This window comes from Hyla sarda, chromosome 6 (genome assembly GCF_029499605.1).
Source record: "Hyla sarda isolate aHylSar1 chromosome 6, aHylSar1.hap1, whole genome shotgun sequence".
Taxonomy (NCBI): domain Eukaryota; kingdom Metazoa; phylum Chordata; class Amphibia; order Anura; family Hylidae; genus Hyla; species Hyla sarda.
This window is the reverse complement of record NC_079194.1, coordinates 8,740,222-8,753,239: the sequence shown is the minus strand read 5'-3', so window position 1 is coordinate 8,753,239 and position 13,018 is coordinate 8,740,222. Positions and strand designations below refer to the sequence as shown.

At 40.0% G+C, this 13,018-nt stretch overlaps 1 protein-coding gene across 10 annotated transcripts in view; it reads right to left on the bottom strand.

The window, feature by feature from the left end:
- The window catches only part of TGFBR3 (transforming growth factor beta receptor 3), a 378,593-nt gene that overhangs the window by 30,897 nt on the left and 334,678 nt on the right, over nt 1–13,018 (bottom strand). For all 10 annotated transcript variants that reach the window (XM_056523161.1, XM_056523160.1, XM_056523159.1 and 7 more), the window contains 2 exons: nt 12,784–12,822; nt 8,825–8,932 (listed from right to left, as the gene is read on the bottom strand). In XM_056523161.1, the coding sequence (XP_056379136.1) occupies nt 8,825–8,932; nt 12,784–12,822 (147 nt within the window). The remainder of the gene's footprint in view (nt 1–8,824; nt 8,933–12,783; nt 12,823–13,018) is intronic.

The following is a 13,018-nucleotide window of genomic DNA, read 5'->3' as shown; positions in this document are numbered from 1 at the left end:
AGAGGATATACAGAGAGGATATACAAAGAGGATATACAGAAGAGGATATACAGAAGAGGATATACAGAAGAGGATATACAGAAGAGGATATACAGAAGAGGATATACAGAAGAGGATATACAGAAGAGGATATACAGAGAGGATATACAGAGAGGATATACAGAAGAGGATATACAGAGAGGATATACAGAGAGGATATACAAAGAGGATATACAGAGAGGATATACAGAGAGGATATACAGAGAGGATATACAGAGAGGATATACAGAAGAGGATATACAGAGAGGATATACAGAGAGGATATACAGAGAAGATATACAAAGAGGATATACAGAAGAGGATATACAGAGTGGATATACCGAAGAGGATATACAGAGAGGATATACAGAAGAGTGTATACAGAAGAGGATATAAAAAGAGGATATACAGAGAGGATATACAGAGAGGATATACAGAAGAGGATATACAGAGAGGATATACAGAGAGGATATACAGAGAGGATATACAGAGAGGATATACAGAGAGGATATACAGAGAGGATATACAGAAAGGATATACAGAGAGGATATACAGAGAGGATATACAGAGAGGATATACAGAGAGGATATACAGAAGAGGATATACAGAAGAGGATATACAGAGAGGATATACAGAGAGGATATACAGAAGAGGATATACAGAGAGGATATACAGAGAGGATATACAGAAGAGGATATACAGAAGAGGATATACAGAGAGGATATACAGAGAGGATATACAGAGAGGATATACAGAGAGGATATACAGAGAGGATATACAGAGAGGATATACAGAAGAGGATATACAGAAGAGGATATACAGAAGAGGATATACAGAGAGGATATACAGAAGAGGATATACAGAGAGGATATACAGAGAGGATATACAGAAGAGGATATACAGAAGAGGATATACAGAGAGGATATACAGAGAGGATATACAGAGAGGATATACAGAGAGGATATACAGAAGAGAATATACAGAAGAGGATATACAGAGAGGATATACAGAGAGGATATACAGAGAGGATATACAGAGAGGATATACAGAGAGGATATACAGAAGAGGATATACAGAGAGGATATACAGAAGAGGATATACAGAAGAGAATATACAGAAGAGGATATACAGAGAGGATATACAGAGAGGATATACAGAGAGGATATACAGAAGAGGATATACAGAGAGGATATACAGAGAGGATATACAGAGAGGATATACAGAGAGGATATACAGAGAGGATATACAGAGGAGGATATACAGAGAGGATATACAGAGAGGATATACAAAGAGGATATACAGAGAGGATATACAGAGAGGATATACAGAGAGGATATACAGAGAGGATATACAGAAGAGGATATACAGAGAGGATATACAGAGAGGATATACAGAGAAGATATACAAAGAGGATATACAGAAGAGGATATACAGAGTGGATATACCGAAGAGGATATACAGAGAGGATATACAGAAGAGTGTATACAGAAGAGGATATAAAAAGAGGATATACAGAGAGGATATACAGAGAGGATATACAGAAGAGGATATACAGAGAGGATATACAGAGAGGATATACAGAGAGGATATACAGAGAGGATATACAGAAAGGATATACAGAGAGGATATACAGAGAGGATATACAGAGAGGATATACAGAGAGAATATACAGAAGAGGATATACAGAAGAGGATATACAGAGAGGATATACAGAGAGGATATACAGAAGAGGATATACAGAGAGGATATACAGAGAGGATATACAGAGAGGATATACAGAAGAGGATATACAGAAGAGGATATACAGAGAGGATATACAGAGAGGATATACAGAGAGGATATACAGAGAGGATATACAGAAGAGGATATACAGAAGAGGATATACAGAAGAGGATATACAGAGAGGATATACATAAGAGGATATACAGAGAGGATATACAGAGAGGATATACAGAGAGGATATACAGAGAGGATATACAGAGAGGATATACAGAAGAGGATATACAGAAGAGGATATACAGAGAGGATATACAGAGAGGATATACAGAGAGGATATACAGAGAGGATATACAGAAGAGAATATACAGAAGAGGATATACAGAGAGGATATACAGAGAGGATATACAGAGAGGATATACAGAGAGGATATACAGAGAGGATATACAGAAGAGGATATACAGAGAGGATATACAGAAGAGGATATACAGAAGAGAATATACAGAAGAGGATATACAGAGAGGATATACAGAGAGGATATACAGAGAGGATATACAGAAGAGGATATACAGAGAGGATATACAGAGAGGATATACAGAGAGGATATACAGAGAGGATATACAGAGAGGATATACAGAGGAGGATATACAGAGAGGATATACAGAGAGGATATACAAAGAGGATATACAGAGAGGATATACAGAGAGGATATACAGAGAGGATATACAGAGAGGATATACAGAAGAGGATATACAGAGAGGATATACAGAGAGGATATACAGAGAAGATATACAAAGAGGATATACAGAAGAGGATATACAGAGTGGATATACCGAAGAGGATATACAGAGAGGATATACAGAAGAGTGTATACAGAAGAGGATATAAAAAGAGGATATACAGAGAGGATATACAGAGAGGATATACAGAAGAGGATATACAGAGAGGATATACAGAGAGGATATACAGAGAGGATATACAGAGAGGATATACAGAGAGGATATACAGAAAGGATATACAGAGAGGATATACAGAGAGGATATACAGAGAGGATATACAGAGAGGATATACAGAAGAGGATATACAGAAGAGGATATACAGAGAGGATATACAGAGAGGATATACAGAAGAGGATATACAGAGAGGATATACAGAGAGGATATACAGAGAGGATATACAGAAGAGGATATACAGAAGAGGATATACAGAGAGGATATACAGAGAGGATATACAGAGAGGATATACAGAGAGGATATACAGAGAGGATATACAGAAGAGGATATACAGAAGAGGATATACAGAAGAGGATATACAGAGAGGATATACAGAAGAGGATATACAGAGAGTATATACAGAGAGGATATACAGAGAGGATATACAGAAGAGGATATACAGAAGAGGATATACAGAGAGGATATACAGAGAGGATATACAGAGAGGATATACAGAGAGGATATACAGAAGAGAATATACAGAAGAGGATATACAGAGAGGATATACAGAGAGGATATACAGAGAGGATATACAGAGAGGATATACAGAGAGGATATACAGAAGAGGATATACAGAGAGGATATACAGAAGAGGATATACAGAAGAGAATATACAGAAGAGGATATACAGAGAGGATATACAGAGAGGATATACAGAGAGGATATACAGAAGAGGATATACAGAGAGGATATACAGAGAGGATATACAGAGAGGATATACAGAGAGGATATACAGAGAGGATATACAGAGGAGGATATACAGAGAGGATATACAGAGAGGATATACAGAGAGGATATACAGAGAGGATATACAGAGAGGATATACAGAGAGGATATACAGAAGAGGATATACAGAAGAGGATATACAGAAGAGGATATACAGAGAGGATATACAGAGAGGATATACAGAGAGGATATACAGAGGAGGATATACAGAGGAGGATATACAGAAGAGGATATACAGAGAGGATATACAGAGAGGATATACAGAGAGGATATACAGAGAGGATATACAGAAGAGGATATACAGAGAGGATATACAGAGAGGATATACAGAGAGGATATACAGAGAGGATATACAGAGGAGGATATACAGAGAGGATATACAGAGAGGATATACAGAGAGGATATACAGAGAGGATATACAGAGAGGATATACAGAGGAGGATATACAGAGAGGATATACAGAGAGGATATACAGAGAGGATATACAGAGAGGATATACAGAGAGGATATACAGAGAGGATATACAGAGTATCAGAGCAAGATCAAGTTCAGAACAAGGTTTTTTTTATATAAATTTTTTTAAACTCCAAAACTTCCCAAAATGTTTTGAAATTTGGCATTCTCTGCTCCTAAGATAGATCATGCCACATAAATCAGGGATGATTTTATTTTTAATAAAAATTAGCAAAATATATACCCCTTCAATGGTCTCTGTCAGATACAATACATCTTGGCAAAACTTTAATATACTTCATAAGAAAATTGTTTACTTTTTTTTAAACCACGGCTTATAAAAAATACCACTAGGGGTCCCCAAACCATCCAGAACATAATCCTGTCCGGCTGCAGCATCATCTTTGTCCCAGCTGAAGCACAGGCAGGGACAAAGTCCAGGAAGTGAGGGCGGGGATAGCACTCCTCTGTGCTCACTCCTGTCCTATCAGACTGCAGCATGAAAATAGAGGAGGGGGCTACAGAGCAGCCTGCAGTGATTGGATGAAGGGGCCCAGCACAGCAGACTCAGGGAGGAAGTAAATGCATGGAAGGGTGGGCTCTGTGCTTGCCTCGGACACGCCCCTTCCTGAGCAGTGGATGTCCGAATGAGAGAGCAGTAGAACGAAGGGATTGGTGAGCCAAATAAAGAAGCTAGACACATAAAAAAGACCTGTAAAGAATCTGCATGACCTAATGTGGAACATATAGAAGCATTAATATTTTCTGTGATATGACAGGTACGCTTTCATGACGTGGCCTATTTTGGCCTAAAACCAAGGCAGTTTTTTTAAATCTGACTCGTCTAATTATTTATGTGCTGATAACTTTGGGATGCTTTTGTTTACCCAGTTGTTTCTGCAATAGTTTATTTATTTATTAATTTTTTGGAGGACACATTGTATTTTATGTTACTGGCATATTTTAGCCACTACCTTCAGGTATCATTTTTGAAAAACTCCAAAACTTTGCAAAAATTTAAATGTTTTCAAAATGTGACATTCTTTGCATCTGAGCCCTTGAGGACGCAGGCTATTTTAATTTTTTTTTTTTTCTGTTTTTGTTTCCCCCTTTTTAAGAGACATAACTTTTTTTTATATTTTCCATACATAGACCCATATTGGGGCTTGTTTTTTGCGGGACCAATTGCACTTCGCAATGACACCTTTTTAGTTTACCATAAAATGAACAGTAAAGCAAAAAATGTTTTATCCTTATTCTATGGGACATATGATTAAATTAATACCCATGTTTACATGCTTTTCTGTTATTGTAATGATTTCTTTTTAGTCTAACAATTTTTTTACTTTTATAACTTTTTTAATTTTTCCATATATAGACCCTTATGGGGGCTTGTTTTTTGCGGGACCAATTGCACTTCGCAATGACACCATAAAGTGAACAGTAAAGCAAAAAAAAATTTTATTCTAATTCTATGGGTCATATGATGAAATGAATACCCATGTTTACATGTTATTCTGTTATTGTAATAATTTTTTTTTGGTTTTTAGTCTATTTTTTACTTTTATAACGTTTTATATTTCCATACATAGACCCATATGGGGGCTTGTTTTTTGCGGGACCAATTGCACTTCGCAATGAAACCATAAAATGAACAGTAAAGCACAAAAAAAAGTGTTTTTTTTGTTTTTAGTCTAACTATTTTTTTTTACTTTTTATAACTTTTTTATTTTTCTGTATAGGGGGTGGTATGAGGGCTCAATTTATTAGAGGGAAAATTTATTAGGGGGGGGAGAAGACATCAGTGCGGGGACAGGGAGAGGGCACAGCAGCACTGCAGGGAGCATGATACACTGCTGGGGCTTCAAGAGACTGGGAAAGCTGGGTGGCACGCAGTATGCGTGCCACCCAGCTTTCCCAGTCTCTTGAAGAGCTTCCATATTGGAGCAGCCATATTGGAGACATAAAGAAAACTAGCAGATGTCACTAAGCTGCTGTATTTCATGTTGCGTTTCCACCCCCACATGGTTTATATAGGAAGACCGGGCAACGCCAGCTAGTTAGATTACATAAGTTTTATGAGTACATGTTATTTCCAGTAAAGTTTGTGCCACCTCAGAACACCAAAAAGACATTTTTCTCACCACTCGGGAAAAAAAAAAAAACTACGAAATATAATTAGTTCTGTACGCGGCTGTAAAGAGCTCTAAGCGGATCAGGTTCTAGATTACAGCATGCCATAAAGTGAGGTCACGCTGGATTTTACTCATGAAATGAACTGTGAATTTATGACTCCGGGATTCAAGTATTCGTGGAAAAAAAAAATAACACTTTGAGGGGAAAAAGATTAACGAGAATTATTTTTATACATCTGGTCTAATTGGTATCAAGCAAAGGATACGTGCAAAGCAAAACAACACCAGACCCGGAGCGCCATCATTTCCCCGAAATTATTGACGGTAAATTTAGTTTGTCCTTTAAACAATATCTGGCGCCCAATCATAGGATATCTGGGAGCTGCTTCTGCCCATTGCACTAGACCCGTGTTTCCCAGCAGTGTGCCTCCAGCTGTTGCAAAACTGCAACTCCCAGCATGCTTGGACTTGTAGTTTTGCAATAGCTGGAGGCACATTGTTTGGGAAACACTGCACTGGACACTGGTCTTCAATTTCTGGTTAAATGATAGTGTCATATCACGTCCATCAGATGGGACCAGTATATTAGGTCCCATCTACGACGAATACTGCAGAGAACCCACAGCGAGCCCATTGACTTTAATGGAATATTTTCTGCAATGTCAACGAGTCAGAAGAAGCGTAGAGCAGCAGAGACCTGGGATTACTGGAACGGCAGCTGCGGGGGATCAGGGGCAAGTGAGTATATACATATATATATATATATATATATATATATATACCGTATTATTTTTTATGTTTAAAGCACACAATTCCATTCTTTATACATTTTTTCTTTGCGCTGAAATACCATTTTAAATAATTTCCCTATGTGCGGAAAAAATAGACCGAAATTGTATCCAATACACTACAGTTCATTTTCAGTCAATGCGGAATACGCTGGCGGGTCATTTTGCTTGCATTTTTACGAAGGACTCGGGTTGAGTATCCTGAAGTCGAGAGATGGGAATAGGCTGGTTTATAGGGTTTTCCTAAATAAAATATCGCTGACAGAAATCCAACTTTTTTTTTTTTTGGTGAATTGGGCTTGGGAGTAACAGGCTCAAAAAAAATGATAATCATAATTAATTATTATTATTGGCATTTTTTTTATTATTATAGTTATTATGCTTATGACTGTTATTATTATTATTATTACTTGATGATTATTATTATTGGTATTTTTTATTATTATAGTTATGTTTATGACTGTAATTATTATTATTATTGGTATTATTACTACTTGATGATTATTATTATTGGCATATTTTTTATTATTATAGTTATTATGTTTATGACTGTAATTATTATTATTATTATTATTGGTATTATTACTTGATGATTATTATTATTGTTTTTTTTTAATTATAGTTATTATGTTTATGACTGTTATTATTATTATTATGATTATTATTATTGGAATTTTTTATTATTATAGTTATTATGTTTATGACTGTAATTAATTATTATTGGTATTGTTATTACTTGTTGATTATTATTATTGGCATTTTTTTATTATTATAGTTATTATGTTTATGACTGTTATTATTATTATTATTATTATTGGTATTTTTTATTATAGTTATTATGTTTATGACTGTAATTATTATTATTATTGGTATTATTATTACTTTTATTATTATTATTTTTTTTATTATCATTATTATTATTATTATTATTATTATTATTATTAGAGATGAGCGAATTTATAGTAATTCGATTAGTCACAAACTTCTCAGCTCGGCGGTTGATGACTTTATCCTGCATAAATTAGTTCAGCTTTCAGGTGCTCCGGTGGCTGGAGACTCTTTCCTAGGACTATATCCACCTTTTCTAGCAACCGGAGCACCTGAAAGATGAATTCATTTTTGCAGGATAAAGTCATCAACTGCCGAGCCGAGAAGTTTGTGACGAATCGAATCACTGTAACTTCGCTCATCTCTAATTATTATTGTTGTTATTATTATTGTTATTACTACTGTTATTGTTGTTATCATTTGTAACAACAACTACAACAATAACAACAGTAATAATTATAATAACAACAGCAAAAATAAATGATTATAACACTAACAACAACACTAATAATAATAATAACAACAACACTAATAATAATAATAATAACAACAACACTAATAATAATAATAATAATAACAACAACACTAATGATAATAATAATAACAACAACAACACTAATGATAATAATAATAACAACAACAACACTAATAATAATAATAATAATAACAACAACACTAATGATAATAATAATAATAACAACACTAATGATAATAATAATAATAACATCAACACTAATGATAATAATAATAATAATAATAACAACAACACTAATGATAATAATAATAACAACAACACTAATGATAATAATAATAATAATAATAATAACAACACTAATGATAATAATAATAATAATAATAATAATAAAAACAACACTAATGATAATAATAACAACAACAACAACAACAACAACAACACTAATGATAATAATAATAACAACAACACTAATGATAATAATAATAATAATAACATCAACACTAATGATAATAATAATAATAATAATAACAACAACAACACTAATGATAATAATAATAACAACAACACTAATGATAATAATAATAATAATAAAAACACTAATGATAATAATAATAATAACAACAACAACAACACTAATGATAATAATAATAACAATAATAAAAATAATAATAAAATAAAATCTTAACGACATACCTGTATGAGAGTAGATGTACCACAAGGCTCCCGTTAATAATGCCCCAATAATAAAGGCTGCAAATGCGATTCCGACCACCATCGGTGTATCCAGCCCGTAGAAGATCGCTAAATAAAAAAAAGGAGAGAAAACATTATTTATGCTAAATTAAACAGATTTTTTGTTAGATTATAGACAATTCGTTTTTTGGCTCTCAACCATGGGTGATTCCAGCTGTCGAATAACTACAACTCCCAGCATGCCAACGGCTGGAGGCATCCTAGGTTGAGAAACACAGATCTAAGCCTTATCTTCCCATTCCTGATGGACCTTACTGACTTACCGGAGGGGAAAAAAAAAATTTCAAATCAACTGGTGCTAGAAAGTTATACAGATTTGTAAATCACTTCTATTATAAAATCTTAATCCTTCCAGTACTTATCAGCTGCTGTATGCTACGCAGGAAGTTGTGTAGTTCTTTCCAGTCTGACCACAGTGCTCTCTGCTGACACCTCTGTCCATGTCAGGACAAAGGAGAAGAAGCAAATTCCTATAGCAAACCTATCCTTTTCCGGAGGTGTCAGCAGAGAGCACTGTGGTCAGACTGGAATGAACAACACAACTTCCTGTGTAGCATACAGCAGCTGATAAGTACTGGAAGGGTTAAGATTTTTATATAGAAGTCATTTACAAATCTGTTTAACTTTCTGGCACCGGTTGATTTGATGACATTTTTTTCTCCGGTCCAACCCTTTAAAATGGGGTCCCCCATGTTCTCTTTAGGTTTCATTGTAACGGGAAGAATAGTATTGAATGCTGAGATACTTTTCCAGCTAAATCTGGCGAAAAAAGTTCCCAGTGACCGAGCAGTTCTATATATACAGTGGTCCCTCAACATAGGATGGTAATCCGTTCCAAATGGACCATCGTTTGTTGAAACCATCGTATGTTGAGGGATCCGTGCAATGTAAAGTATAGGACAGTGGTCTCCAACCTGCGGACCTCCAGATGTTGCAAAACTACAACACCCAGCATGCCCGGACAGCCAACGGCTGTCCGGGCATGCTGGGAGTTGTAGTTTTGCAACATCTGGAGGTGCGCAGGTTGTAGACCACTGTTAGAGGAAGTTGCCCACCGCTGCCCTGGATGTCGCCCTCCATCGCTGTCGCCGCGTCCCCCGGGTGTCCCCGCTGCTCCGGCAAGGCCTCTGCTTCCCCGGCATCCTCGCTCTCCGTCGCCGTCATCACGTCGCTACGCACACCGCTCCTATTGGATGACGGGACGGCGTGCGCAGCGACGTGATGACGACGATGGAGAGCGTCGACGATGCAGGGGATCCCGAAGAGGACGCGCCGGAGCCCCAAGGGCAGGTAAGTGATCGTCAGCGGACCACACGGGGAACCGTAAACGGCTGTCCGGGCATGCTGGGAGTTGTAGTTTTGCAACATCTGGAGGTCCGCAGGTTGAAGACCACTGTTATTGGAGGTTATACTAGCATGTCCCCGCCGCTCCGGACCGTCACCGCTGCCCTGGATGTCGCCCTCCATCGCTGTCGCCGCGTCCCCGTGGTGTCCCCGCTGCTCCGGCAAGGCCTCTGCTTCCCCGGCATCCGCGCTCTCCGTCGCCGCCATCATGTCGTTACGCACGCCGCTCCTATTGGATGACGGGACGGCGAGCGCAGCGACGTGATGACGACGATGGAGAGCGCCGACGATGCAGGGGATCCCGAAGAGGACGCGCCGGAGCCCCAAGGGCAGGTAAGTGATCGTCAGCGGACCACACGGGGCACCGTAAACGACTATCCGGTGGCAGCTGAAGCAGTCTGCGCTGCCGGATAGCCGTTTATGCGATGGCCCCGACATACAAAAGCATCGTATGTTGTAATGATCGTATGTCGGGGCCATCGTAGGTCGGGGGGTCACTGTATTGCCATTTCCTCCACGAGGCCATAAATCAGCCCCTATACCAGAACGTCTGTGGGATTTTCCTTATGAGATCAACACAACCAGGAGTAGCCGCGAGGAGTCGGCCCTTCGGTCCTTCGCTGTGATGAATGGGTTTTTGCAGCGGCGGTGGCGGTGGCGGTGGCCCTATAAAAGCCGCCCTGACAATATTACCAGGATTTAAGGAAATATCACTTATTCCTAACATGTGTACGGCCATATTTCAGCCAAGTCTATTCTGTAACCTACGAAACCTTCTTGGACCGGCGCCCATTTGTAGGTGGAGAGAGGAACCGCTCGCGAAAAGCCCAGTGATGTCAGGCAAAGGACACACAAAAATGTTACCGAAATAGAATCTATTGTTCTGAATATTTGGCAGAGCTGCGAATGTTTGAAATTAATTCCAGACAAAAAAAAATACAACATTTCCTTTAGCTGGAGAAGAGGCAGAGACACCAACTCTGAGGGCCACGAGGCTTCTATTTATTCTCAATCCTTCAGGGGTTTTGTTTTATTCAATGAATGGCACATCCGTCCTATTCTAATAATAAAGGGAGAGTGAAGGAGCTGACCCGAAATCTGAAGGGCGAGTGGAAAAGTAAGGTCAACAGGAGAGACAGCATGGAGGCCACAGCCCGGGGATTGTGGGGATTGGGCCTCAGACCGACTATAAAGGCTTCTGACAGACTGACAGCTGTTCCTGCCGACCCCACACATGGCGGAACGTATATGTGTTATCAATGGGGGCAACCTGTAAGACTCTTCTGTACAACTTCCCCTCCAGACACCTTACATTCAGACTCCTCTGTCTCCTCCTTCAGACTCCTCTGTCTCCTCCTCCAGACTCCTCTGTCTCCTCCTCCTCCAGTTTCCTCTATCCCCTCCTCCCAGACCCCTCTGTCCTCCTCCTCCAGACCCCTCTGTCCTCCTCCTCCCAGACCCCTCTGTCCTCCTCCTCCAGACCCCTCTGTCCTCCTCCTTCCAGACTCCTCTGTCTCCTCCTCCTCCAGACTCCTCTATCCCCTCCTCCCAGACCCCTCTGTCCTCCTCCTCCAGACCCCTCTGTCCTCCTCCTCCAGACCCCTCTGTCCTCCTCCTCCAGACTCCTCTGTCCTCCTCCTCCAGACCCCTCTGTCCTCCTCCTCCAGACCCCTCTGTCCTCCTCCTTCCAGACTCCTCTGTCTCCTCCTCCTCCAGACTCCTCTATCCCCTCCTCCCAGACCCCTCTGTCCTCCTCCTCCAGACCCCTCTGTCCTCCTCCTCCAGACCCCTCTGTCCTCCTCCTCCAGACTCCTCTGTCCTCCTCCTCCAGACCCCTCTGTCCTCCTCCTCCAGACTCCTCTGTCCTCCTCCTCCAGACCCCTCTGTCCTCCTCCTCCCAGACCCCTCTGTCCTCCTCCTCCAGACCCCTCTGTCCTCCTCCTCCAGACCCCTCTGTCCTCCTCCTCCAGACTCCTCTGTCCTCCTCCTCCTCCAGACCCCTCCGTCCTCCTCCTCCAGACCCCTCTGTCCTCCTCCTTCCAGACTCCTCTGTCCTCCCTCTCCTCCAGATACCTCTGTCCTTCTCCACCAGAGTCCTCTGTACTCCCCCTCCTTCAGACCCCTCGGTCCTCTCCTACCGAATCCACTGTCCTCCTCCTCCTCCAGACTCCTCTGTCCTCCTCCTCCAGACTCCTCTGTCCTCCTCCTCCAGACCCCTCTGTTCTCCTCCTCCAGACTCCTCTGTCCTCCTCCCTCCAGACCCCTCTGTCCTCCTCCTCCAGACTCCTCTGTCCTCCTCCTCCAGACCCCTCTGTTCTCCTCCTCCAGACTCCTCTGTCCTCCTCTACACTCCTCTGTCCTCCTCCTCCAGACTCCTCTGTTCTCCTCCTCCAGACTCCTCTGTTCTCCTCCTCTAGACTCCTCTGTCCTCCTCCTCCAGACTCCTCTGTCCTCCTCCAGACTCCTCTGTCCCTGCAGACTCCTCCACCCCCTACCGGAAAAGACTATAAACTGCAGTAATAATATGTTACTATCACACAGCGTATTAGACTTACGTTCGGGGATACTTGGATGCACTTTATTGCTTGAAGTTCCTGTAGGAAAGAATTCAAATGATCCACATAAATATTCATCATACAGACATAAACATATTATAAACAGATACAATAAATTCGTTTGGCAGGAATACGGAGGACGATTCCCCTTATGTAAGGATCTGCCTAGAACTAACGATTTCATATAAAATACAATAAATAGACAATAACAACAAACAGGATAATAATTCCCATC